At 32.6% G+C, this 26,952-nt stretch overlaps 2 protein-coding genes and 2 long non-coding RNA genes across 5 annotated transcripts; 2 read left to right on the forward strand and 2 right to left on the reverse strand.

The window, feature by feature from the left end:
• Positions 1 to 2,483: 2,483 nt before the first annotated feature.
• LOC118064192 (uncharacterized) lies at positions 2,484 to 6,401 on the reverse strand. Its single transcript, XM_035078620.1, has 3 exons — positions 6,244 to 6,401; positions 3,334 to 3,499; positions 2,484 to 3,093 (listed from the first exon to the last, which is right to left on the reverse strand). Coding segments are annotated over exons 1-3 (489 nt in total). The 5' UTR covers positions 6,246 to 6,401; the 3' UTR covers positions 2,484 to 2,772.
• On the forward strand, positions 3,386 to 6,256 carry LOC118064195 (uncharacterized). The gene is made up of 4 exons (XR_004690036.1): positions 3,386 to 3,526; positions 3,628 to 3,742; positions 4,211 to 4,293; positions 4,526 to 6,256. It is a non-coding gene; the product is annotated as an uncharacterized lncRNA (long non-coding RNA).
• A 797-nt stretch (positions 6,402 to 7,198) lies between the features above and the next one.
• LOC118064194 (uncharacterized) lies at positions 7,199 to 26,890 on the forward strand. Of its 2 annotated transcripts, none has more exons than XR_004690035.1 (7): positions 7,199 to 7,592; positions 7,884 to 7,957; positions 10,246 to 10,386; positions 10,475 to 10,923; positions 17,835 to 18,089; positions 23,551 to 23,644; positions 25,538 to 26,890. It is a non-coding gene; the product is annotated as an uncharacterized lncRNA (long non-coding RNA). The 2 variants fall into 2 exon arrangements; XR_004690034.1 differs by lacking the exons at positions 23,551 to 23,644; positions 25,538 to 26,890 and adding exons at positions 18,710 to 18,785; positions 18,857 to 18,979.
• On the reverse strand, positions 9,670 to 25,023 carry LOC118064185 (uncharacterized). The gene is made up of 10 exons (XM_035078610.1): positions 23,302 to 25,023; positions 22,622 to 22,765; positions 20,220 to 20,365; positions 19,571 to 19,743; positions 18,719 to 19,112; positions 18,456 to 18,626; positions 18,159 to 18,319; positions 17,831 to 18,081; positions 12,098 to 17,742; positions 9,670 to 11,934 (listed from the first exon to the last, which is right to left on the reverse strand). Exons 1-10 carry the CDS (start codon positions 23,357 to 23,359, stop codon positions 10,525 to 10,527), a joined length of 8,553 nt encoding a protein of 2,850 aa, XP_034934501.1. The 5' UTR covers positions 23,360 to 25,023; the 3' UTR covers positions 9,670 to 10,524.
• Positions 26,891 to 26,952: the final 62 nt, after the last annotated feature.

The raw sequence follows: 26,952 nt of genomic DNA on the forward strand, positions 1-26,952 counted from the left end.
ATTGAGTGTTATTTAGTACAACTTATTTATTTGAACACGAAAAAACATCAACTAGAATGAAATTTACGAGTTATGATTACCTTCTCTCCGATGAGCCAAGCCCTTTTTAACTTATCTGATAAAGTGTTTAAACCAGAGGATAAAATTGTAAAGTAGAGAAAAGATAGGTGTATGCGTTACGTTTAAAATAAACTTTGAAACGTACATCATTGTTTCTAGTGCTTACAAGGTCATCTAATTAAATTAGATTTATATCTGTGAAATATTGTTATAAAAGAAACTGTATAAATTTGGGGATAAAATTATTATTAGGATAAGGAAATGTTTCAGGAAATATTATACAATAATAATTATTCTGTTGACAGTGATAATTTTATATGCATCAGATTGTTTATATATTAAAAATAAAATATTTTTCAATGGAATAACAATTTTGTTGCAATAATTGATAGTACAGAGGAGAGTAATATTAAATATTATTGAAGTTGAATACATAGAAGCGTGCGTTCGTTGGTATTTTTTTTTGTTTGACTGTGATAGGCCCGGAAAATTGAGGAAAAAGAGGAAGATAAACACAAAGAAATAGACACATAGATACATGAAAATATAGGACAGAAAAGTGAGAAAGAAGAGGAAATTATTAAGTAAAAAAACATTCAAGGATAGATAAAATAGTTGAAGGTAGAAGGATAATAAGAAGAAAAAAGTATTTTCGTGCATTGATTTTTTTATTTGCATTTGAAAATAAACATTTCAATTTAAAATAGAAAGAATAGAATATAGAGTTTTGTACATTGAGATTTAGATTGAATAGATAAAAATAAAATAGTTATAAGTTTAGATTGAAATTTAGGAAAATTGAAATTATAGAACACATTAATTAGACAAACAAGAGTCATAAGTATATTATAAAAAAGATTTTGGTAGCATAGATAATAAATCATAAGTAAAAAATACATAATAGATTATGAATAATAGATCATAGACAATTGTAGTTTAGCATAAAAATGAAAAAAAAAAATTTACAAAGAAAGTTTTGATAGACTAGAGGAAACGGTGGTTTAAATGTTGAAAAGAATAAAATAGATTATAAAAATCAATAGGCAATTTTTGATAGTATCTGGAAGACTCTGGATATTGCTGTAAAGATTGTTATAAGAGTAGAATAGAATAGTACAGTAAAAGACAAGTTAGGAAATGTAGAAAGAGTACAGAAAAGAAATAGTTGAAAATAAAAAATCACAGCTTTGCAGCTTTGTAGTTGAAAGAAAAGTATACACAAAATAGAAATAAAAATAGAAAGACACTAAAAAATAATGAAAGACATTAAAGTTGAATAATAGAATAAGGAAAAATAAAAGACAAAGAAATAAAAAGATATAGTGGAAAGGGAATTTGGAAAGTTTGAAAAAAAGAAACATTTAGAAGAGCATCATTTGAGAGATGAAGTATAGCTCTAGCAAAAGAGAAGTAATGAAAAGAAATAAGTATTTTGAATAGAATTTTCAGGATAGATTAGGTATAGCAATAAGAGTAGTCAAAGTTTGGATAGAAAAATAGAGATAGAAGTTTACAGGAATAGAAGTAATTTGGAAAAATGAAGTCAGATAAGGAATAGTGAATAGAAGATAGAATAAAAGCTGAAGTTTTCTACGTACAAGAAAAATAGAATAAAAATAAATTGAAAGTGTAAAAGAAAAAAGAAGTAGATAGAGTGTACAGATTACAACAGCGTAGAAGAAATAGATAAAAGAAATAGATCGTTAGAGATTTGCAAAAAACCTTCGGAGTAAAAAAGTTTACAAGATACAGAAAAAGAAATTTCGGTAAAATGAAATTTTTTTGAAAGCGCATTACGGCAAGACTTGGCGTTTAATTTCGAGATCATAATACTGGTGGGTAGGTGCAAGGTATAGATCATAGAGAAAGTAGAAACACACATAGGATAAAGGAAATAAAAAGTACAAGATTTGGAAAAGAAATTTTTGAATTTTTAGAATACAAGAGAATTTATAGAATACAGTTTTATAAAAAGAATAAAGTTGTAATAGTTTGTTCAGCTTTTGGAAGAAATTTTAGAAAGATTTTGAAAATAGAAAAAAAAAGGAAAAGAAGTAAAATGAAAGATCAGAAGATACAGAGAAACTTTGAAAGTAGTCAGGAAATTAAAGAAAAGAAAAAGTAAAAAAAGTGATAAAAAGAAAGTATAAAGTTTTTGGAGCAAAAAAGTAGGAAGATAAAAAGTAGAAGTAGATAAGAGAAGAATTGGAAAAGAATACAAAAATTGAAGACGAAAAGAAGGAAAAAGTAAGAAATTTAATGAAAGGAAGAATTTTAGAAAATATCACATGCATAGTAAAATGAAAAAAAAAGTATAAACATTTAAATTTGAAAGAAAAACAAAAGACAGAGCTTAATATTTGAAAAAAAAGAAAAGATTTGAGGAACTATCACAGTGTGTTTTATCATTCTAAAGATCAAAGTATCAGTAAATTATTTATATAAAAAAAGTAAAATAACCAATTTGAAATCAATCTAATCATTTAAAGCAATATAAGGTACATCGGGAGTAGCGTCAATGTAATTTGCAATGTTGCATAGAAATCCAAATATCTCCCTTCGATTTCTCGATTATTTTTTACTTTTCTTGGTGGGAATGTTCCGAACGATGAAACAGTTTCATTTTTATCAAGTGATCATGGCAACTAATTATATTTTTTCCGATATCTCGATAAGTCGCTAGGCTTCTTTTTTTCAGTTAAAACCTGTTCTCTATTTTTTAGCGACTCGGTAGCCTGAAAAAGTTGTTCCTTCAGTTGATTTCCCCGCGTCGACAAAAACAGCAAGCTGATCACCAGCCTCGGAATCTAGAAGAACTAGATTTGAACCACCACCAGTGCCAGTGGATATAACTGGTAGCCAACTATCAGATTTATTTGCTTTCCGTTTTAGAGTAAGCTTTAGATCAGTACTGCCATATCCGGAAAAACTGAATTGGTATAGTCCTGGACAATGTGTGGTGAATATTCCTGTTTCAGCGATGTATCCGACGCCTTTGTTGACCAATGTTTGAGAAAATTTTAAATGAGCATCCTATAAAAAAATATCATTTTATTATTCAACAGACAATTACATAATAACTTATTACATCACAAAAAGCAAAGATTTGTAGCATTGAGAGAACTGCGTTAATTTCAACATTTTTTTAGATTATGACAAAAGTTTTTTATGAAAATTTCATCATTTACCAGAGAGATATTGTTGAAGGTAATTAAGATAATGGTTCATAATTATTTCTGAAGTTTAATATTGAATTACATGTTGAAAACTTACGTTTTTGAAGCCGGAAGTCGCGGAGAACGCAACCACTCGCGCACAATCTTCAGCAGTGGCGAGTTTCTGTGATCCAACGGTGGTGATACCGGAAGATGGAGGATCCGGTCGAGCTGCGTTGACCAACAGACTGGTAGTCAACCCCAGCAACACCGCCCACACCAGCCTGTAAGACAAGTCATGATTAGAACTGGTAAATAATTCTAAATAATTATCCATATTAGCATACGTAATTCATTCAAGCAAATTTCAAATGTATAAATCACATTTTATCAAATTTTATTACAAATTCAGGTTTACATGCAACTTGGTTACTTTAGTTCTTCTTTTCTAAAGTTCAACTGAACCGGAGAACTTTCACTGCTTCAGGGGACAGAGTGAAGCAATACAGAGAGACGTTTATAACTTTGTAAGTCATTAAATGTCTAAATAGCAAATACCTGACTTTACTTTTGAATAAAAGCACATAAAATGAACAAAGAGTCTATCCATTAAGTATGCGAAATAATAATGAGTGAGTCATTGGAAATGTTGAACAAAACAAAAATAATTGGACATGTTGCAAAGTCTAGATATTATTAGGCAATTTCTTATTCGTTAAAAAAATTTTTCGGTTGAATTACAACATTGCTATTATTTTTTAGACAATAATAAACTGTAAATTAACTGTTACATTGTCTAGAGAAAGGTTCTTTGTACTTGAATGATTTTAATTAATTAATCTGATCGATGTTGGTAAAAAAATGTAAAAAAAGTTTGACAAAATAATTGAATACTATAAGAAATAGATGAAAGTAATTAAATAACAGGATTATTTATATTTTTTATTTTAAAAAAAAATTTCAAATACTATCAGTTTTTTTCTCATTATTTTTAGGAATTATTAAGTGGTTCAACTCGTTATCCCGACAGGAGAAAGCAAATTTTTTACATTACGCAACGAATAAAAAATAATAAAGTGTAAGTAATTATTCATGAATAAATTTCTTTAACACACGTTTGTCTTCGAAGCGTAAGCTTTAAGTAAAGAAGCATCTCCTTTCACTTGAGGTTAAGCTACTTCTCTTGTGATATGCATCGTTTATCGGTATGAATAGAGTATCAAATAACGCTTAAGAGAATAAAGTTAATTAGATTTCTTTAAGATTAATTGTATTTATGAAAAAATAATAAATTGAAACTTTTTTTTTAGGTCAGAAAAAAAGAAAAATTAAGCTACGATTTCTCCAAGAGTTAAAATGTTATAAAAATGAAAAGTGGAACTTGGACTGGTGGGTAACAAATCAAATGAGTACATGGCTAATAAGGAGACACGTCCTGAGTTCACGCACCATCGGTTTACCCCACTTTCTAATCCGAACTTACGAAAGGAAAGTGATAATGTTATTCATTTTGACCTTGTTATCATCATCAACAATTTTTATTCTATTCATTCAATTTTTATTACAATCTAAAAGCTGATTCAATTCATCTAGAGCTATTGATATCATTGATAAATGATTGAAGTTCATTGAAAGTTTGAATTATTCAAATGATATCAATAAAGGAGGGCATTCAACAGAACGAATACCACAAGATCTCTTATGAACAAACAATGATTGCCATTTAAGATAATATTTACTCGATTACCATAAAAATTTTAAACTAAAAATAAATCCATCTCTTTGTTTATCAGCCTGCATCAAAGGTCGCGTTCCACTTAGTTGCGATATTGATAGAATAAGTTGACACATACGTGGGTGTTAAATGTTAAAAAAAATTGTTTGATCGTGAATCGCGATGAACGGGTTGAAATTCAAGACCCTTTCACTTTCTTGGGTGGTTTCAAGGCAAAATCGTGACGCGGAATAGGTTGACTTTAACAGTTAAGTACATACATGTCCACTAAAAGACGAATGTCCACATGCATGTACTCAGATATGTTGCAAGCTTTGATAGAAATTCTTAAAAAAGAATCATAATATTTTTACCGTTCCCTTATAAATTTATGACACAAATAAACATAACAGGTTTATGATCTGTAAAGACTACATGGTCATAAATACTTGCAGAAGTTTAAAACTACTGCTGTTAAGCATCACGTAACAGATAATTAAACTTTCAAATAGATTTATTCAATCGATTCAATGCTTCCTCAAAGTTTCTAAAGCCTATCTACTATCTTAAACCGTCAACTCTCTTACTTGTAATAAAAAAAACGCTGTAAGATGTCATGAAAATCAATGAGAAATTCTAAAAGTATCTAAATCAAATGTCAATGCTTGAAGTAAATGAGAAAAAATGTGATTTCGCAACGTTCTAACCCATGTATTAACACTGATTTAAAGATAAATTATTTACGTAACGCGTATCAGACTTCGATAGTAGCTACTGTTGAGTGATTTAAAAAAAAAAAAATAATCATGATAATAGTAATTAAAAACAAACACATGAGTGAACAAACAAAAGACCTCCAACAAAATATCAACTATAAGAGTACCAATTAGCTTGTTCAGCAAATTATCAAGAAGATAGCAAGAATCAAATTATTTTTATTGATTAATTTAAACTGATAAATACCAACTAATTGAAATTTTTTAATAAGTAACTAAATTATTGAAAAAAACTACTATTTAAAAAATTACAATTATTATTTATAAAAGCGATAATTCTAGATAACCGTTGGGTAATTTAAATATTGTGAGCATGAATTAATTAACATTCAAATTATCATGCCGTGGATTGCAATAAATATTTATGTAAAATTGTTTACTGGTGGTTGTTAAGCAATTGTTTTGCTTGAACTTATTATTATGAGTGTAATAAGTGATTAGTGTAATAAATTCCTAATGGACTAATGAATATAAGAATTGTTAGTTAATGATAAAAAGTGATTGATTAATGTAAAAAAAAGATATCTCAATGACTTACATGATGTTAAAGGTGTGGTGTGGCAGCAACAATACCCCAGAAGGGATTGCCCACGATCTTAGTTGTTTCCTGAGCGCAGTTCCAGGTGCGTTAAACCTTCCAGGGACCACGGCACGCCTTTATATCACTTCCGAACTCGGACTACCTGCTTCACGCTCCGGCGTCTCTATTTTCTCTTTCTCCACCCTGTACCACGTATTCCCTCTCTTCTTCAGCGACTATCCAACGTGCCCCACTCTACATTTACTTTTTTACTTGATATTCAGTACGTAGATACATACACATAATGTCGTGTATGTATTGGAACGTATTAAAGTTATTGATTATAAACATTTGAAAGGTACAGACTTACCTTTCCAAAAAAATTTTATCTGTTAATTTTAATCTATAACGTGGCCCACGTTGATTTTGAAAGAAACTGTAAATTAAGTAAAAGATTTAGGACCATAAAGAAATTTAAATTTCATTATGACAATCATTGCGTTTGGATAATTTATTGAACTGTTTAAAAATCCAGTTATTTCTAATGAAATTAATATTTTTTATTAAAGTCTTTTTTCGGAGAGAAATCAATATATTGGAATGAAGAAAAAAATTGTTGAAGTCATTATAGGAATAGAAGTCTCTTTAAATATGTCCATTAAATAAAAAGTTAGGAGTATATAAAAAGTTTTATTTAGTTCTTTAAAAGTTGGAAATAATTGTGGTCTTTTCTAGTATTTCATTATTTATTAACTATTATCTATGTGTATAAAAATAACTGATAAATAATTATTAGAACTCTACATTTTTATGACCACAAAATTGCTGTCATGAATTTATTGTTAGTATTTGAGCTGAAGAATTTCTTTGAAATCTCAGTTATTTTCTTCCTGTAATTACTGATAGTTTGTTGATGAATTTAATAACAACAATTGTTTTTTAATGAAGAAATTCTGTTGAAGTTTGCTGTTTTTCTGATGATTAATCGGCTGGAAAATTGCTAAAAATCACAGTGCTATAAATGCATGTAGTTGATGTACATTCTAAGAAATCAGGTTGAACTAGAAAATAATTACATTTGGTTTTCAGGACAGCGGGATAACTAAAGTTTGCTAATACAACGAGGATAATAACTACAAATATAGTGCACCAAGTAATTTGAAGTTCCTTACACCGTGTAATTTTCAAAGCAGGAACTGTCGGAAACATATTAATAGCACGAGCACTGTATGTCAAATTAATAAATCTCCAACAACGTTCATTACTATCGTTGTCCACACTCACAAAGTCTGCATTTAATTCGCAAATCCATGACACTCAATCATCGTGTGCATGCTGCTCATTGCGTAACAGGGGCATAAAGTCAAGTGAGTGAATTATAACTTCTCAATTAAGTTGGAAATATAAACAATGAATTTTTGTTTTTATTTTTTAAATAAAATAAGTAGAATGAATTTCAGAATTCAAAAACAGCAAAACAAAACAGCAAAATTACAGATTTTTAAAATTAATTAATAAAAATTATGAATTCATTATATAATAGAAGTATTTTAATTACAAAATAGTGTAGAGTTATATAAAAATTCACGAAAGCAACTTATTTTTCTTATTTGTTTAGAAATCATTCAAAAATGTTTATTATTTGTTTTTTGTTTTAGAAATGTGGAGATCAAGATTTAATTGATTCATCGTTAATTTCGAAATAATTACAGAAGCATCAAGCATGAAAATCGTGAGTTTTATGTTTTATTTTCAATTTATTCACTTCTTTACTTTCTTTGTCCTTTTTTTTTTTTATAAAAAAACAACCTCACGAGAAAATGTATCACTGGGTCATAGCACGCATTCGCTTTTTACGACACACTTTTAACCACAAGAGATCCCGTAATTTCTCTATCTCTCTGCTTCTTCTTTCTTTTATTTCACCTTAACGAACGGAGTGACGCATAATATTCGTATAATATATGTAATGAATGAAATCCGGGAAGACGTTAGTCCATAATATTAACCTTTTTTTTCATTTAACATTTAAAATACTTAAGCTAAGTATAAAACTCATCAATTTCTTTTTACTCCATTCCTCACATACTTTTTTATCTCATGACAGTCATGACAAAATTTATGAGTAATTATGTACACTTCAGATTTTGACACGTTCCTGTAACACTTTTAATATATGAGAAGTATAAAAAGATAAGGCACTTGGGGAACTGGAGAACATTATGTGCAGAAAACAGCATGATTTATTTAGAAAAAGACAGAACTGCTTTGTTGACATCAGAACGATTGCTTTAATAGCTTCTATAAATTAACTGATAGTATTTATATATAATTAACAAGCAATTACCTTATTTATTGACTTGATGCAATTAATTACATTTTGGGTTTTTAATTTAAAATTGAAATACTTGATTTTTGGTGAGATGAAAGACTTTAAGTCTTTGGAGCTAAGCTAAGCTAAGCATATTAATAGATGTTTATTTCAGCTAATTATTTTTTATTAGAAAAAAATCTTATTGAGCAGTAAGATTAGATAAGAGTCCATTTAATGCCTGCTATAGCTATTTACTTATTATTTTCATTAAATTTCAATTTTATTGAAGAGAATAGACAGTAAATTATTATGTAGGCTTATTAGCAGACCTCACTGCCATGGCTGAATGAAATTAGTTTATTACCTTGATTATTCTCTCACTTCATTTTTCTATCATTCTTTATTCATTTTGATTACCTTCACCACTTATTCCTGTTGGGTTTCGCTGACCCTACTGAATGTCTATGTAGAATGTTGCAAGTTAAAGCATAACTTTCAATTAATCGAGAGCGATATCTTGAATATTTTATCATTGGCCATGTTACAAAATAGAGTATTTTATTTCAACTTTGAAAAGTAATATTTTTGATAAATGATGTTTTTTGTTAAACTTTCCCAATTTTTTTCAATTTGAAGATTTTTATTTTTCAACATAGAATACGAGAAAATTTAATTACATGATAATTTATTAAAGTTTTTTTAGAAATATGAAGGTTAATAGATCCTTGGTAAAATCTTATTTAAAAGTCTACTTTCATTTATGAGTTTAATGATTATATTTTATGGTTGAAAAAGTTTTAATGGCATGTGTAAGTAAATAATATTGTAAATAAATAAATATGTATTCAAAAATTAATTCATAATAATATGCTTAATAATAATAATAATTATTATTATCATTATTTGTTTATGAAAAAAAATTTTCAATGATTTTTTCTGGTTTACAAAGGCAGTTTAATTGCATTGTTATATACATAGTACAAATAAGTGCTTTGATTCAAGCACATAAATTTATAATAATATCATCAATTAGCTCACAACACTGATTACTTTTTTTAATATTTCTCTTATGTAGATCATAATTTTATTTACACATTTCGAAATTTCCATGAAAGAAAATAATTAATTTTTGATGGAAAATAAGATAAAAAATCCTTGGGCTAAAAATCTATTTTCTCAATGATTAATTAATTGTTCATCAATAATCTCATCAAAGAACATAATTACTTTCGAAGACATTAAATCAACCAGATGTGTTGATAGGAAAATGAAGACAGCTTTAATTGAAAATTCTTTTCTAATAAAAAAAAATAATTATATATTTCTCTATAAAATTAGTTATTTTCTTTATAATAATTATAAAAGTTATTCAATGATGGTATTATTTACACAAGTACACTTTAAAAGTCGAATTAATCATATATAAAATTAATAGTTATTAAATTTCCGATTCATAATATTTTTATTGAATAGAGCGTGTCAGTTTTAGCTGAATGATCAAGTCAATGTAGATTTCGATCGACTTTCACTCGAGGCGACAGTAACGCTTTCGCGCTACTTACCATCAACCTACTCGATTCAAAATTCAGTTTATTATACAAACCGCATAATACAAGACGTGTACAATCTTCCATTTATTTACCATACTCTTCAGAGACATTCGCCAAAATTACTATGCTTGCTTTGTCTGTCGTCAAACAATACAGAAATGAATACCTAGAGACTGGAAGACGTTGGGCGTGAATGTATATTAGGATGATGACCCAGAATTAATAGAAGTGGAATTGAAGATCAAGTACACTGGGAAAAAAATTCGTTCACTTAATCATTCGAATCATATCAATCAGGTATAATTATTATAATTATTTTAAATATATATTTGTATTTTTATCTATTTATGTGTCATCTTATTCACATTAAATTTTATTTTCTCAGTGTAATGATAGGCCTCAATAGAGCTTTTAAAACTCTTCCAATCAGATGTTTCAAATAAGAAGATTATCATCTTGACAAGCTGGGCCCTTGCTAGGCCAATTACAAGCACCAGCACTACTATCAAAGGTCAAATGGATTGGACAGTTGAATATGTGAAGAGTAAATTTCTTCTTCCAATCATCCCAATGACAAGCATAAAATTTATTACAGTGCTTAGGATGTCTAAAGAGTCCAGGTCGAGCACATTCAGCTCTTCCCTCTGGGTTCAATTCAAGTACTCCGATTTCTCCGAAGTCGGTACGATCAGAAGCTTTTTCTTTCGATAAATTGTTTGACCTTGAAGACCCTAGACTCTTTCCACTTCGAGATCGAGCACGAGAAGAGTAAGAACTTGCTTCTATGTCACTAGCAGATACTCGAAGCAGCGAAGAAGCTGTAGTGGATGGTAGGTAGGTTGAAGATGGAGGTCGAGGTGTAGAAGCAACTGGTAGATAAGTAGAAGCAGGTCTCCTAGACTTAACAGCTTCATTAAATTTAACAACCGGATTTTCGTGGGTGGATATTAATACTGATGGAGTTGATGATCGATAAACAGCAGTTTCTACTTCTTCACCATAATTATTTAACTCTTTGCTATTTTCTAGGTCTACGTAAACATCAGATTCATCATAATTTCTAAGATCAACCTTTCCTTTGTCTGATTCTATCAGCAGTGGCTTATTTCCACGGAAACTAGCAAATGGATCTGCTTTACACGTACATTCAGCACTTAGTTTACCAAGTAGAACTGGATGTAGATCACTCAATTTCACAATTACTTTCCCTTTGCCTTTGCTTATTGATTCTTGACTCGATTTGGTCATCACTGGGTAGTTGGGAGTCGTAGAACTTTTTTTGTAATTACCAGAATACGTTGTAACGGGTGGAGAATAAGTTGAAGTTCTTGTTTGAGCTCCTAAAGATGGTCTCTGTGATGGAATTGATGGAGAGAATCTTGAAAGCTCAGATATAGAACTTTTAGGTGTAGTTAATTCACTTTTTTCTTGATTGTTTATATTTACTTCAATTCCTTCGTGTTCTCTAAACCTTGAAGTGGTAGTGTAATCATAAGTTGTAGTTTTCGAAAGTCCTGAAGAAAATTTAGTATCATCGTATTCATCAGAAGGAGTATATTTCGCATTTCCTCGGTTATAATTAATTTCTGGCTTGGTTACTTCGTTATTGTAGATACCAATATTGAAATTGGGTGAAGTCGTGACTGATTGAGATGGAGAGAGTGTAGAAGAGTCTTTTATTGCTGCAACTGATCCACTATTGAACTCTTTTGTTGGTTTAGTATATTTATATCCATCGAAACTCTCCTTAGATTTCGATGAGTCTTTATAACTGCCTCCAATTTCAATAGGTCTATTATATGTTTCTTTGTTTAACGGGGAAACTGTACTTGGTCGTTTGAAACCCTGCAAAGAATAAAAATGATTGTTAGCTGTTTTATTTAATTATTTTAATAATTTATTATTCATTATTTTATTTACTATTTATATAATAGTAAATAATAAAATTAATAACACAAAATTTGTAAATCAAATTTTATAAAGCAAAAGAATTATTATATTTCCATACCTGTGGTTGAATATTAATAGTAAGATGATCATCTATAGAGCTTTTTCCACTTTCTTGGTTTATTTTATATCCAAAGTCACCGTCAACATTACCTAGAGAATATCCCAAAGAGCCAACTTCTTCTAACTCAGTGTATTTATCCGCAACATCTTGCGATTGAGTAGAATATTGATAGTTAACTGAAGAAGTGACTTTTCCAGCAGCTGAAGGACCCACAGGTCCTGATGGTTGTTCGAAATTAACTCCAACATTAAGGAAGGATTCATCTTTAGTTGCAATAGATCCAATAAAATCATTTCCTTTGTAATCATAATTTGCACCCTCTATTGGAACTGGTATTTCTGTTGTTGATATGACAGTCTTACGATTAGCATCGAAAACTGGTCGAGCGATAGGAACAGTAACAGGTATTTTAGCAGCATTGAATAAAGTGGTTTTATAACTATTCAAAGGTCCAGTAGTATAGCCGACGGGTTGAGCGGTCGATGAAACAGTGGGGTACTTTCTCTGAGGTGTAGGTTTGAAATATTCTCCAGTAGAGGCAGCATGCGATGACTTTCCTGACTGATACATAGTCTCCTGGTACTGAGAACTCGTTGACTTCGCGTAGGAGTGAGTATTAACAGTATCTGGTGATGTTGTGGTTGGAGAAGGCGTTGAAATACCCTTCCTATTGTAGACTTGAATATCGAAGTAGGGAGATGAATGACCTTGTGGCGAAACAGGAGCTACAGTAGGACGAGTATTAAATTGATTTCGCGCATTATCGTATGAATGCCCTGGAGATTGTGTTCCAGATATTCTTGAAAAGCCCGTGGCATGTAATCCATCAAGATTATGCGAAGTAATTGAATGAGATTGAATATTGATAGATGGAGAAGGTGTCGTTGTCTCTTTCATATTGTAAACTTTGATATCTAAGTATGGAGGAGAAGAGTCTGTGTAAGTTTGAGGAACTGGAGCATCTGTAGAATAGATATTCAACTTATTTTCTGGGATATCATATGAATAACCAGAGGATATAACGCTCGACTGTGTACCAGTCATTTTTGAATTATCAATGACATAAGATCCATCAATATTACTTGAAGGAGTAGAATAAGAAAGAGAGTTAATCTTTCCAAAAATACCCTTGGAAACAGTTCCAAAAGCATTTTCTCCAATTTCATCAGGTTTTGCTGTTGGTCTCATTGAAATATCTCCAGCAACATACGATCCAGATCCGCCCACTTGTGCAGTAGTAATTCCTGTCTTAGTTGGTCCTGTTTTGGTGAATCCACCTTTTGTATACACTCCACCGCTATTAAGTGACGTAAATGTACTAGCCTCAGTAACTTCCGTTGGTGGGAGATCTGTAAATCCGGCCCGATGATCTCTGATATCATCCTCTGTATATTTATGTGTTACTACGCCATTGTTATAACGAATCGTACCACGACCTCCATTGTCATGGTATTCATTTGTCCTGTATCCACTACCATCATTTACTGATGTAATAGGGATTTCTTCAGGACCACTAGGAGTAGGAATTACTGCTTGATTTGTATGATACTGGTTTCCACTCGATGTTATTGATTGTTTTGGAGTAAAAAGAGACCCTGAAGATGTTGAAAAGCCAATATTTGTGTTATATCCTGCTTGGTTTGTATAGTAACGATTTCCTGAACCGGAATAATTTATAGACGATGTCGTGCCAAGTTTTGAGGGAGTTTTTTGGTATCCAGAGGTTGGAGTAGATGTTTTTATATCGTTTGTGGGATATTTATCACTGGACGTGTAAGAAATAGGCGTATATATTAATGGAGTTTTGGCAATTTTATTACTAGTAAAAGATTCGCCAGCTTGGTTAGGATGATATTGATTTCCAGTAACAGAAACAGACATTGAAGGAGTAAAACCTTGTTCATTTGATTTAATTGAGCCAGTGAATGATAGGCTTGCTTGATTTGTGTAATATTTATTGTCTTGAGGTGTTGAATAGTCTCCTAAAGTAATTCCAGCCTCATTTTTATTTTCCTTTGTAAATCCTTGAGAATATAATGCTGGAGTTTGTTTTGTGTAAAATTGAGTTCCTGGAACTGCTGAGGAACCACCAAAAGAATAGCCATTTTTATTCTTAGTCGTATATCCATCAGTCGAAATTTTATGAGCTTGATTAGTGTAATATTCATTGCCAGTAGTAATTTTAGATCCTGGAATGATTTTTGTTGTTGTGTGACCTTGAATATATACGTCAGGAATTACGTTTGTTGGAGTAGTGCCATGAACTCCAAAATGCGGAACTGTAGATTTACCGTAATCTGTATTTATTCCATGATTAATTGAATATCCAGCAGTATTCGCTGCTCCAGAATGAGTATGAATCAATTCTGTTTGAGTAACTCCACTAATAATACCTACACCTTGATGAGGACTTGTTAAAACGGTGCCAGAACTTCCAGTAAATCTTCCAGAATCGCCTCGGTAAATTGTAGAGTCATGTGAAGTCGTTAGCGATGGCTTACCTCCAATTTCTACTGCTGGAGTTACATGAGATCCTGTTACAGTATTAGGATAATGCCCATGATTTCCTTCATGCTGTGTATAGCTGTTAGCTTTAGACGTGTATCCAAAGGTGTGACTAGAACCATCAGATGGAGTATATCCGCTGTGTAATATTGATGGAGTATCTTGGCCTGTACTTTTAAAGGATGGTGTGAAACCGCCGGACGTAGCATAGCTTTGAGAAAATCCACGTGTCGTTTTTGCTCCAAAGTCACCGTGAATATTTATATTCTTCTCTTCGTGTCCTAAAGTCGTTTCGTGATCTACGGAAATAGGATAATCGTATCCTGGATGCTTAATGCCTTTTTCTATGCCATGACCTTGATCCTTTCCATCGTATCCTTTATTAATATGATCTTCTTCATGTTTTTTATCTTGAGATCCATCATAGCCACCGTGACGTATTACTTCGACAGTAACTCCATGTCCTGTTACTGCGGAACCGCCTTTATGTTTATCATATCCAGTTGGATGTTCTTTTTTATCGTAGTTGTCATCACTACCTTGACCGTCGTAATGTTTACTATCTGGAGAAGAATAATCATAGCCACCGTGTCCTTTCTCGTCATATCCTCCTTGATTATAATTAAAACCATTTGCATGGCCATGATCTGTTTTTTTTATCTCATAATCATTACCACCACTATGGCCATCATATGATTTATCACCGCCTTTAGAAGATTCGTCGTATCCACCATAGCTTCCGCCACCTTGATGTTCATCATAACCATCATGCCCGTTGTCATCATGGCTTTCATGATGTTCATCTTTTTCTTCATGAGCACCTTCATTGTTATGATCATATTGATTATCAGGACCACCTTTCGTATTATCATATCCATCATGTTCGCCTTGATTACCTTCATGATTGTCATAATCTCCTGGATGGCCTTGGCCATTATCGATGTCGTGATTAACATGACCTTCATTATCATAATCAGTATTGCCATGTTCATCATGACTATCATAGCCGTGACTGCCTTGATTATCGTGTCCACCATGACCATCATTGCCGTCTTGACCTCCATGGCCATCATAACCACCTTGTCCTCCATGGCCATCATAACCACCTTGCCCTCCATGACCATCAGTACCACCTTGCCCTCCATGACCATCAGTACCACCTTGTCCTCCATGGCCATCATATCCACCCTGTCCTCCATGACCATCATATCCACCCTGTCCTCCATGTCCATCATAACCGCCTTGTCCTCCATGTCCATCATATCCACCTTGCCCTCCATGACCATCATATCCACCTTGCCCTCCATGACCATCAGTACCACCTTGACCTCCATGTCCATCATAACCACCTTGTCCTCCATGACCATCATAACCACCTTGCCCTCCATGTCCATCATAACCTCCTTGCCCTCCATGACCATCAGTACCACCTTGTCCTCCATGGCCATCATATCCACCCTGTCCTCCATGACCATCATATCCACCCTGTCCTCCATGACCATCAGTACCACCTTGCCCTCCATGTCCATCATAACCTCCTTGCCCTCCATGACCATCATATCCACCTTGCCCTCCATGACCATCATATCCACCCTGTCCTCCATGACCATCAGTACCACCTTGCCCTCCATGACCACCATAGCCCTCTTGTCCTTTATGACCATCAGTACCACCTTGCCCTCCATGGCTATCAGTACCACCTTGTCCTCCATGGCCATCATATCCACCCTGTCCTCCATGACCATCATATCCACCCTGTCCTCCATGACCATCATATCCACCTTGCCCTCCATGACCATCAGTACCACCTTGTCCTCCATGGCCTTCATATCCACCCTGTCCTCCATGACCATCATATCCACCTTGTCCTCCATGTCCATCATAACCTCCTTGCCCTCCATGACCATCATATCCACCTTGCCCTCCATGACCATCAGTACCACCTTGCCCTCCATGACCATCAGTACCACCTTGTCCTCCATGGCCATCATATCCACCCTGTCCTCCATGACCATCATATCCACCCTGTCCTCCATGTCCATCATAACCACCTTGTCCTCCATGTCCATCATATCCACCTTGCCCTCCATGACCATCATATCCACCTTGCCCTCCATGACCATCAGTACCACCTTGACCTCCATGTCCATCATAACCACCTTGTCCTCCATGACCATCATAACCACCTTGCCCTCCATGTCCATCATAACCTCCTTGCCCTCCATGACCATCAGTACCACCTTGTCCTCCATGGCCATCATATCCACCCTGTCCTCCATGACCATCATATCCACCCTGTCCTCCATGACCATCAGTACCACCTTGCCCTCCATGTCCATCATAACCTCCTTGCCCTCCATGACCATCATATCCACCTTGCCCTCCATGACCATCATATCCACCCTGTCCTCCATGACCATCAGTACCACCTTGCCCTCCATGACCACCATAGCCCTCTTGTCCTTTATGACCATCAGTACCACCTTGCCCTCCATGGCTATCAGTACCACCTTGTCCTCCATGGCCATCATATCCACCTTGCCCTCCATGGCTATCAGTACCACCCTGCCCTCCATAACCATCATATCCACCTTGCCCTCCATGACCATCAGTACCACCTTGCCCTCCATGACCATCAGTACCACCTTGCCCTCCATGACCATCAGTACCACCTTGTCCTCCATGGCCTTCATATCCACCCTGTCCTCCATGACCATCATATCCACCTTGTCCTCCATGTCCATCATAACCTCCTTGCCCTCCATGACCATCATATCCACCTTGCCCTCCATGACCATCAGTACCACCTTGACCTCCATGTCCATCATAACCTCCTTGCCCTCCATGACCATCATATCCACCTTGCCCTCCATGACCATCAGTACCACCTTGCCCTCCATGACCACCATAACCACCTTGCCCTCCATGGCCATCATATCCACCCTGTCCTCCATGACCATCATAACCACCTTGTCCTTTATGACCACTCTGTCCTCCTTCGTTTCCATAGTCTTTACGTTCGTAGCCAGTTCCTGCACATTTAGGAACTAACCAAGGCCATTCACAAGCCAATTTATGTTCGTCAAATACTAATCCATAAGGACATTGGAATTCATATGCCATCATTTTTTCTGCTCCTAAAAAACGAATAGTTTTTTTCTTGTATTTTATTAATTCAATAATGTATTTTCTTAATTCAAAAGTGATTAATACAATTTTTTATACCTAGATCCATGCAAGCAAAGAACCATCTACAATTTTGTGGATCAGCGTAATAACCTTCTCCTGGACAGTGGAATCGTCTTGCACCTGAAGGAGCTATTTCAGGACTTCCGGGACATGCTGACCCTTGAGGAAGTGATCCAGGCCAAACACACACTTCTGTTGTTTCATCAAAAGCTAGTCCAGCCGGACAGTCGAATTCAAAAATGCTGTATTGTTCTATTTGCTGATTAAACTTGACACATCGATAAAATCTGATGAGGTAAGACAACTGATTATTATCCCATTAAATAAAATTCTTAATTCATAAATAATGATCATTAACAAGTACCTGTTGCAACTTTTCGGATGAACATAATATCCTTGTTTTGGACATGAAAATTCAGTGTGAGTATTTTCACGAACAGCGTGAATATTGCCCTGAGTATCAACAATACGAGCGATTTTAAAGTCAGAAGACTTTAAGTTACTTGGATATACAACTTCTGAGTTCTAAAATAAATAATAAAAAATACAATTAATTAATGATTTAATAAACCTGGATAAAAAGTTACTTTCCTATTATAAGCATTAAATCATAAAACATGCTATAATCTATTCGTTGTAATAAAGATAAAAATATATTTACATAAATATCATCTTCCAATGACATAAGCACAGCTTCACGTGACTTTCTCTGATTTGTAGTAAATGAGTGATAAATATCTTCAGTAACAGTCTTTCCACAATCATTTGGCAAGTCATTTTCAATATTTCTAACTCCTATCCCCGCAAGATCTCTTAGTAGAATATATTTTCCCTAATTATCAAGTAAACAAAAAATTTCAAGTTAATATATTTTTCCAAAAATTTATCCAATTTACTAATCAGATATTTTTTCAGGTATCCAACCTTAATTTTGGACGATATTTTATCTTCGAAAGCAATCCAGGAATCATTCTTAAAGGCATAAGGAGCAGTAAGATCTTCATCTCTTTCAATAGTCCACTCTCCTTGTAAAATTTCATTACAAAGTTGAACTCTATCTAGCATGATTGGCATCTTGTCTTCAGCTGGTGAGCTCGGAGTGTTTTGATCCTTGATCTTCAGGGTAAACTTGTATCCACTAGCGGGTAAGGAAACGAGAATTTTCCTCTTGACAGCACCAAGGCCATGAACAAGATCAACTAGGCTATCAGTGTTTAGAAGATCAAACAGTCCCATGAGCCTAGATGGGTGGAAAGTATGGTAGTTATCCTTGTCATCCATCAAGTAATGAGTCGGGATAGAAAACAAGTCGACATATCTGTGAAAAAAAGTTTTCAATGATGAAGATTGAATTACGTGCATTAAGGAAAATCTGTCAAGACTTAAGTCATTATATGAGAGTTAAGTTCTCTATATTAGGAAGATCTAAAAAACAGAGTTAAAGCATCAACGCAATCCTTTTCGTTTAAAGATCTAGTGCGTTGATTGCGACAGATTAGATGGTCAAGCATCTAGCTCAAGGATAAGAAGAGTTAATTACATTGTTTAGTATCCTCAATCATCCCATAAAACCAAAAATTTTTACTTAACTCTTTCGGATAATAAAAGTAATAGTTTTATTGAAAAAATTAATTGTCGTGAGGAAATATTTCTTTTCAAACATTTTATTACTTTTCTCTCATTTCCCGAACAATTATTTAAAAGAAAAATCAAACATTTTTTTCTCCAGCAATTTCATTTAATTTTCATAAATGTCTTATTTCATGAAATACTCACTTGGAAAGTTCTTTGATGTCATAATGTTTAGCCAACAGTTCAGCTTTAGTTGGCAAAGCTATTATAATTCTTTTCTCTCGAGATTTTCTCACCATCTCTTTCTTCAACCCCTGAATGAAATGAACCAGACGCTCTTTAGAACCTGCAGTCACGTTGAGCTCAACACCATCAATCTAAGGCAGAAAAATCCCATTGCTACAGTTTAAAACTTTATGCCGGAAGTGAGCAAATTATTAGATATAACTTCGCCGTAAGGAAGAAAGACATTGAAGTTGAGGAAAGTAAAAAGTTGGACGATCTAATAACTTGGTGAACGTCCGAACATTGACTATTATGTGCTAGTGATCTCGGCCTAGGTACTTTCGTTTGCACACTCCCTCAAGCTATTTTTCTTACAAACAAGACTTTCCTTGCCAATTTATTGACTTTAATAATATTCTCATAGTAACGTTTATGAAAGAAATTTATTAAAGGGTTGATGTAAGAAGGATCTTATATAAAACTTCCATTGTGGTAGAAATATAGAAAGAAAGGTATTTTATGTTAATTAGTAAATCTGGATAGGAAATAAGCATGGCTAATAGTCGATTATTAATTTTTGAGCTTGAAGTTAACTGGAACAGATATTTCTATTGATAAAATTGATTACTTGATTCGTTATTCCAATAATTCGTGCTATTGCTTCTTGTCTAGAATCCGCAGAAGTCTTCAAGATGCCTCGAGCATCGTTTATACTGATGACAAACTGGAGCGCATGATTCAATTGCTTCAAGGATTTACGCAAATCTTCAAGACCTGGAAAATATTTAATTATGTTTAATTACATATTATTGAAAAGATTTTCTATAATTCAAGGCAATAATAAATTTATTCAATTTTCCACTGGAGAAAGGAAATGCTAACTTGACAAACCACTTAAATGGTTGACAAATCCACAATTTCTATTGATTTTATGATTGCTATAATATTTTTATCAAATGTCACAGAGATTCAATGAAAATAAATCTATCCTGTGATGTAATAGAAAATAAAATATTACTTTTAATTATTTGAATATATATTTTTCTGTTTTCAAATCATTAAATTCAAGGAGCTCATTGTTAAATTTAATTAGTCTATGGAGTTTCTAATCTAGTTCCTTCTAATTGATATCGAGTTCAATAGCACGTTTACTCACTTAATCGAAAGTAAAAGTGAGTGAGAGAAGTGAGCAAGAGAAAGAGAGATCTCAATTGAATGAGGCGGCGACCTCGTCTCGATGAATTAGCATCAAGACGCTTTTACGTGTGAGGTTGTGGTCTAAATTACCATTTGTTCAGGCCAAACTTAAAGTGTTGAATTATTTTAAGGACATACTTGAGACTTCGAGATCAGCATTCCATTCAATACCAACTTTTACATTCTGAGAAGTAGACTAGTTGCAAAATCTCTGTTTATTTTGGTCCAGGATCCCCGCCTCGAGACCAAACATGATCTTGACACTTGATCTCGTTGCTGAGATTATTAATTTAGTTTTGACATGTTTTCATTATTTAAATAAAATAATTGTTTTTTATTTTCAAAACACAATATGCTATGAATTTAAAATTAATTTGATACAAAATAATTTCTCATGTTTTTTTTTGTTATTAATTTGATGTTGCAAAATCGAAAGGAAAGATTAAGTTATTTATGAAATAATTTATTAGATCTCATTTACTTTATGAAGAAACTGAAATTAAAATATTATCGAATAATTTGTCTACCATTTCCTTTATAAATTACATCTAACGATTCTAGAGCAATTTTAAACTAATGCTTTCATATAAATGATTGCTTATTTAATTCTTACATTTTTCTATGAACAAAAAGCATAATCAAACAATAATAAATGATCAAATCGAGTAATTTATCTGACATCTACTTTGTTAAATCTCTTAATTGACCTGGTTATCATGTTTACTGTTAGTAGATAATCGATGTTAGGTAAATGTGTTGATAAATTGCATCAAAAGTCCATTAAATAAAATATCCTGGACCACTTTGTCAGATTACAAGAAGTCAGATCGGTTTGTGTAGGGGTGTGGCGCGTTAAATTTCGCAACATGTGTGTTACAAGATTTTTTTTTTTGTTATGTATAAATGAACAGCCAGACGATGCCGAAAGTCCCTTTGTGAAGAAATCTATTTGGGTTTACGCAATCAAATGATCGCGATCTCTCGGACTCTCCTGTATATGTAGAGTCGGGCGGGGCGCGTGAAATTCCTTATGTGGTTCGTCGTGAACGACAGTACTAAAGACTTTATGTTATACTCTTTGATATAATCCCTCGACGACGAATCACCTCTATTAAATGAAAGCGAAAGTTAACTTGTGTATCCCGCAGGGGAAGCTTTATGATTCGTGGCGTTAAATATAATAATAACAAGGATGTTACTAAATTAAATCACTGTACTTAGAATAAACTCAAGAAGTTATTCCACACGCGAGTTTCATTCTTGATGTTAGAAAAACTATTTATAAACACGCGAAAATTGGTTGAAAATGTTTTAGTTCACCAAGCGTGTTAAGTATGTTCCAAAAAAACAATTGATATTCTGATAGTTATACCATCTTAGGATTTTAACAAGCTGTCTATTACTTTCCATCATCACATGAACCTTTTCTCTTACGGAAGTATATAATTTCATTATCTACGTAATTAATTTAACAAACGATCGTACAAAAGTATGTACATACAAAACAACTATTTGCTTTCAACTTTTTAAAAAGATTAATTAAAGTAATAATTCAATTCTTAAATTAGACTAGAGAATTTATTTTTTTCTTCTTCAATAACCCAAAGGATTTGGTATTCTATTACAAGTGCAAGGGCACGTAAATGTTTGCGTAATATCCTGTGGATCCGGTTACAAGATGAGCTTATTTCTCGTATTACACGTGTCTAGGCATCGTGATCAGTTTCCTGTACTTTGATCATTATTGATCGTTGCTATTTTAGTCATTTAAACAATTTGCTGTTATTATTAAACATTCATTAGCTTGATTGAAATCCTTCTGTATCATCTTACCAGTTTTTCCTAGATCTTGAAGATCATGACCTTGGTGGACAAGTGTCGTACATCTGCAAATTGAATTCTCTAAGACTTTGATGTTTAAACTTGATGTATAGCACAAAATCTCTCTCCCAGGAGACACTCTTTGTTGTGGACATTCTGAAAAAAAACAATTCTTCGATCAAATGAACATTAACATAATGAGGAAAATTGTTTTTTATGTTTATTAGATAACAGAAGTTCACGTGTTGACATCATCTACTCATGATCGATGCAATAATATAAGTTTTATTAACGATTACACAGTCATGAAGGTCTCAAACTTTTTCTTCGCTTCCTTTAATACAATAAATTTTACTTTGTAAGTTGTTTCAACTTCTTTTCACTCTTTTATGGTATTGAATAAATATCAACTTTGGATTATAAAGTCTTCTTTATAATAAAAATTACGTGATAGGAATAAAATCAACTAAAAAGGTACCGGCCTCGTTGGCACCTGCTGCTCTACTTGTTACTGATGTAATTTATCCTTAACGATCAGGGGACACTTCTTTGTTTGATAATAAATAACTTTCATTAATTCAAAAATTTCCTTAAAAAGGATTAAGCTTGAAAGAATCAATGATTTATTAATGATAATTTATTTTTGAATCAGCTTTGTAAACATATAGAATTTTTCTAAAGTAGGACCTTACTTGTTGCATATCCAAGCGTGATTAACCCCAAGAGGAGCAGGATAATAAACCGCCCCATCTTTCACACTCTTTTATTAAACTCTGCACCCTCCTTTGCTTATTGTATTGTCACCAAAATTAAAATAAATCAAAAACACTACTTAATAATAGAAAAAAAAGTTTTTATTCTAATTTCGAAACACTAAATAGTTCTTGATGATGATGGCTATTGATTAGAATTGGATTAATTTTTATTCTTCTGTTCTTTAGGAGGGTTCTTTGATGTTGGAGTACACGATTGATACTGGACCCTGGGACGAATCGCGTGTTCACCTAGTAAAGACTTCGTGCGGATGAAACTGTGGTGAGTAGAGCGCCAAAGTAATTCTCCCGTACATGTCTACTGCGCAAAGAGGGACCAAAGCGATCGCAATTCAACATGGGGTGGGGTCTGAGTCCCCAGGTCCATGGCCCAGATCGCTGTACTCCTCACTTCCCGTATTCTCCCTGTATGTCCTCCAAGTGTGTTATGTGTAAGTAGCTCTCAGGATTCATACGCCTGCTCAAGACTCCCCAATGAGGCGGAAAAACGAGTTCTCATAAACCACTTTTGGACATTGATATTTTATGTAATAGGGTGGGAATGAAACACAAGGTAGAAAGTCAATGCATGCAGTCTGTTTGACAAAAACAAATTGATTTTATCTGCATGGACCACCTTCAGAGTGATAATATCTGTGTCTCTTTTTTTTTTTTATTAAAAAAAAATATTATTTTTTTCACTTTAATTGTCACTCAATACTTCTGACACAATTTTTACTTTATTTTTGGCACGTTTCTTTCTCTTATCTTCTGCATATAAATTTCATTTTTTACTTCTTTCACTGAAATATCTTAATTTTTTATCTTTGAGTTAATTAATTCTCTTTTTTGACTGACAAAAGGTTGTTAAAAAATTTTTTCGGTTAGTCTAATGAATTGATTAAACTATATTTGGGTCTATTAACAGGTTTCACTTGCTCGAAAAGTCCTAGACAAGTGGTGTATTTATTGACTAGAACTTTCTATTAAATACTTAATCACCAATTAATTAAAACATTAAGCTATTAGTGATTAGGTTTAAAAAATTTATTGGTATTCAATCAATGTTTGAATAATTATTCATAGTTTTTTTTCTATTAAATTCAATCGACCAATAAAATCATGAAAATTCCAAGAAATTAGAGTGCGATTCCAGAAAGTGATCTATAAATTGTTGTGAGTCAAACTGTTTCTTCCATTATTGGCAATAAAAAGTGTGCCGAAGTATTGGATCTTTTAATAAGCAATTAGTTAACAGTTTCGAGTTTATTAGACCTCATGAAATTCATAAACTAGCATGTCTAGTTCAACTGATCACTCAACTGCGTTAAAACAATTTGTCATCGCGTGTGATTTTTATTTCTAACTTGTTTATTCTTTTTAGTTTTATTTCCTGACGTTTTAGGAGTTCTTTCACTACTTTGTAAGGTTAATCTTGATCACAGATCCAACTTTCTGTTACTTTTATCTCTTTTTAAACTTTAGATTTTTCTCAGTTTTATTTAAAAAAAAAAATAAAACTATTTCAGTAAAAGCTTACAAAATTAAAAATAAAATAATTTATCTACACTTTTTCCAACTTATTTACTTTATGTGGTTATTGTTAATAGACTTGAAAAATAATTACTAAAGAAAGAGAATGTCTCTAATATTCAACTTCACTCTCTGCTCATCTGCTAAAGACTAGATGCTAAAGTATACATTTTTCATATTTGTATTTGTGCAATAACTGACTTTGAACTTATCTGTGGATATTTTTACATTTCTTTCAACTTCTTTACATTTTCATAAGCAATCTTCTAGTAAGTATCAATTGCAATACGTTAATAGATGAACAAATGACTCGGAAAATTATATAGCTATGTATTTGCATAAAGAATACGTCATAGAGAAAATGAGTATATTATTTAATCAATTAATTATTATAATGATAATATTTATTAAGTGAAATAACAAGGATGAATATACTATTAGAGATCATTTTCCGTTATTTTACACTTCCGTTTTATAAATTATTTCTCACTTCACTCCATAATATTTAAATAAACAAGTATTATTATTTCAAGGAGCCTTATTTATTGTCCATGATTTTTTTACTTTATTTATTCATATGATAGTTTATCAATTATAATAACTTTTGATTAAGAATGAAATTAATGTTGATTTTTTTTTTCAGAATGTTGAAATCTGAATCAAACAGTAGGCTGATAAAAAATAAAAAAAACTTGAGAAAAGTTACGGTATGTCGATCATCAGATCGCTCAGGGCGATCTGGTGCAACATTTACGATGACCACGCCATTCTCATGTCCTAGAAGAGGAAAGGAGCGTGATGTCATGAAGAAAAATACCTTTTCTCATGACCAACGACACGTGGGTGTCTTGTGAATCTTGAAGATTAATGGTTTGCACTGAAAAAAGTATTCAATAAAAAGGAAGTGTAAAAAAGATCTACTGATGGCAAGAGTTACAGTACAAGAAATTGTGAAATATTTCCGCTATAATTGGTCCATTTGACCTCGTTGATTGTGAATTTGATGAGCGTGGAGTTGAGCAAACCCATCATATGGAAGTTGTAAAAAACAAAAACAAACTAACAATTTTGTTCTCTACAGAGGAAGCTAACGATTGCCATTCTTGTTGTTGCTACACATCTTATTCTTTTGAATAATAATGAGATAAGAGAAAGAACCTACTTATTGTTGATCAATGAAAAAGTTCAAATATAAAGCTTGAATAATTTAAGAGACATTAATTAGCCATTTATCATGTATTCAAGAATTTTTAATCATTCATTAAAAATGTTAATAGCTTAAATTTTTTCTCTCAGTTAAAATTGTATTAAGTAACATTTTAACATCTCAAAGATATAATTCTTAATTGTAATGGCAAAATTATCGTTGAAAGTTTACGGCTTTTAAAATATTATATGAAGGTATGAAGTCAATTATTTTTTAAGAGACTGCGGCTTGTGAAAATTTTCTTTGACCTTTCTGTACATTTTGTTCAAGCCAATTGTGAAAATATGTATATAAATGTATCGATATATATGTATATTATAAACACATAAGTAGATTATGTATCGACAATTAGGGATACATTTAAAGTGGGCGAAGTTTCACGTTAAATTCAAGTGCCTCAAGCAATCGACAGTATTTTAAGTATCTGCAAAGACGCACGAAAGCCTCAGGTTATGCTTTCCCTTTCGATAAAACCGACATCAGTTTAAAACATTCAATACTTTACGGTTTGAAAAAAAAAAAAAATTTTATTTCGTTCCAAAAAATTCTCGATTAATTTATTTAATAAACTAGCTTTCACGTTCATCACATGAATCAGTTGTTTTCAAGAATTATTTGTTATTCTTCATTTGTTCCGGGATTATAAAGTTGTTTATCAGGATGTAAAAATTTCTAATTCATACATAGTAATATAAATCTTGGTAACAATAAAAAGAAGGAGTTTTATGAGTATTATATGAAATTACATATTAATATTGTGTTAATGAAATCTCAACTTGAATGCATTGTCAAGGCCTCTTCGAAAAATGATGTAATAAAGAATAAATCATGTACAAATCATCTAATCCTCT

Source organism: Chelonus insularis, unplaced genomic scaffold (assembly GCF_013357705.1).
Source record: "Chelonus insularis isolate UGA/USDA-ARS -01 unplaced genomic scaffold, ASM1335770v1 contig_164_pilon, whole genome shotgun sequence".
In the NCBI taxonomy this organism is placed as follows: Eukaryota; Metazoa; Arthropoda; class Insecta; order Hymenoptera; family Braconidae; genus Chelonus; species Chelonus insularis.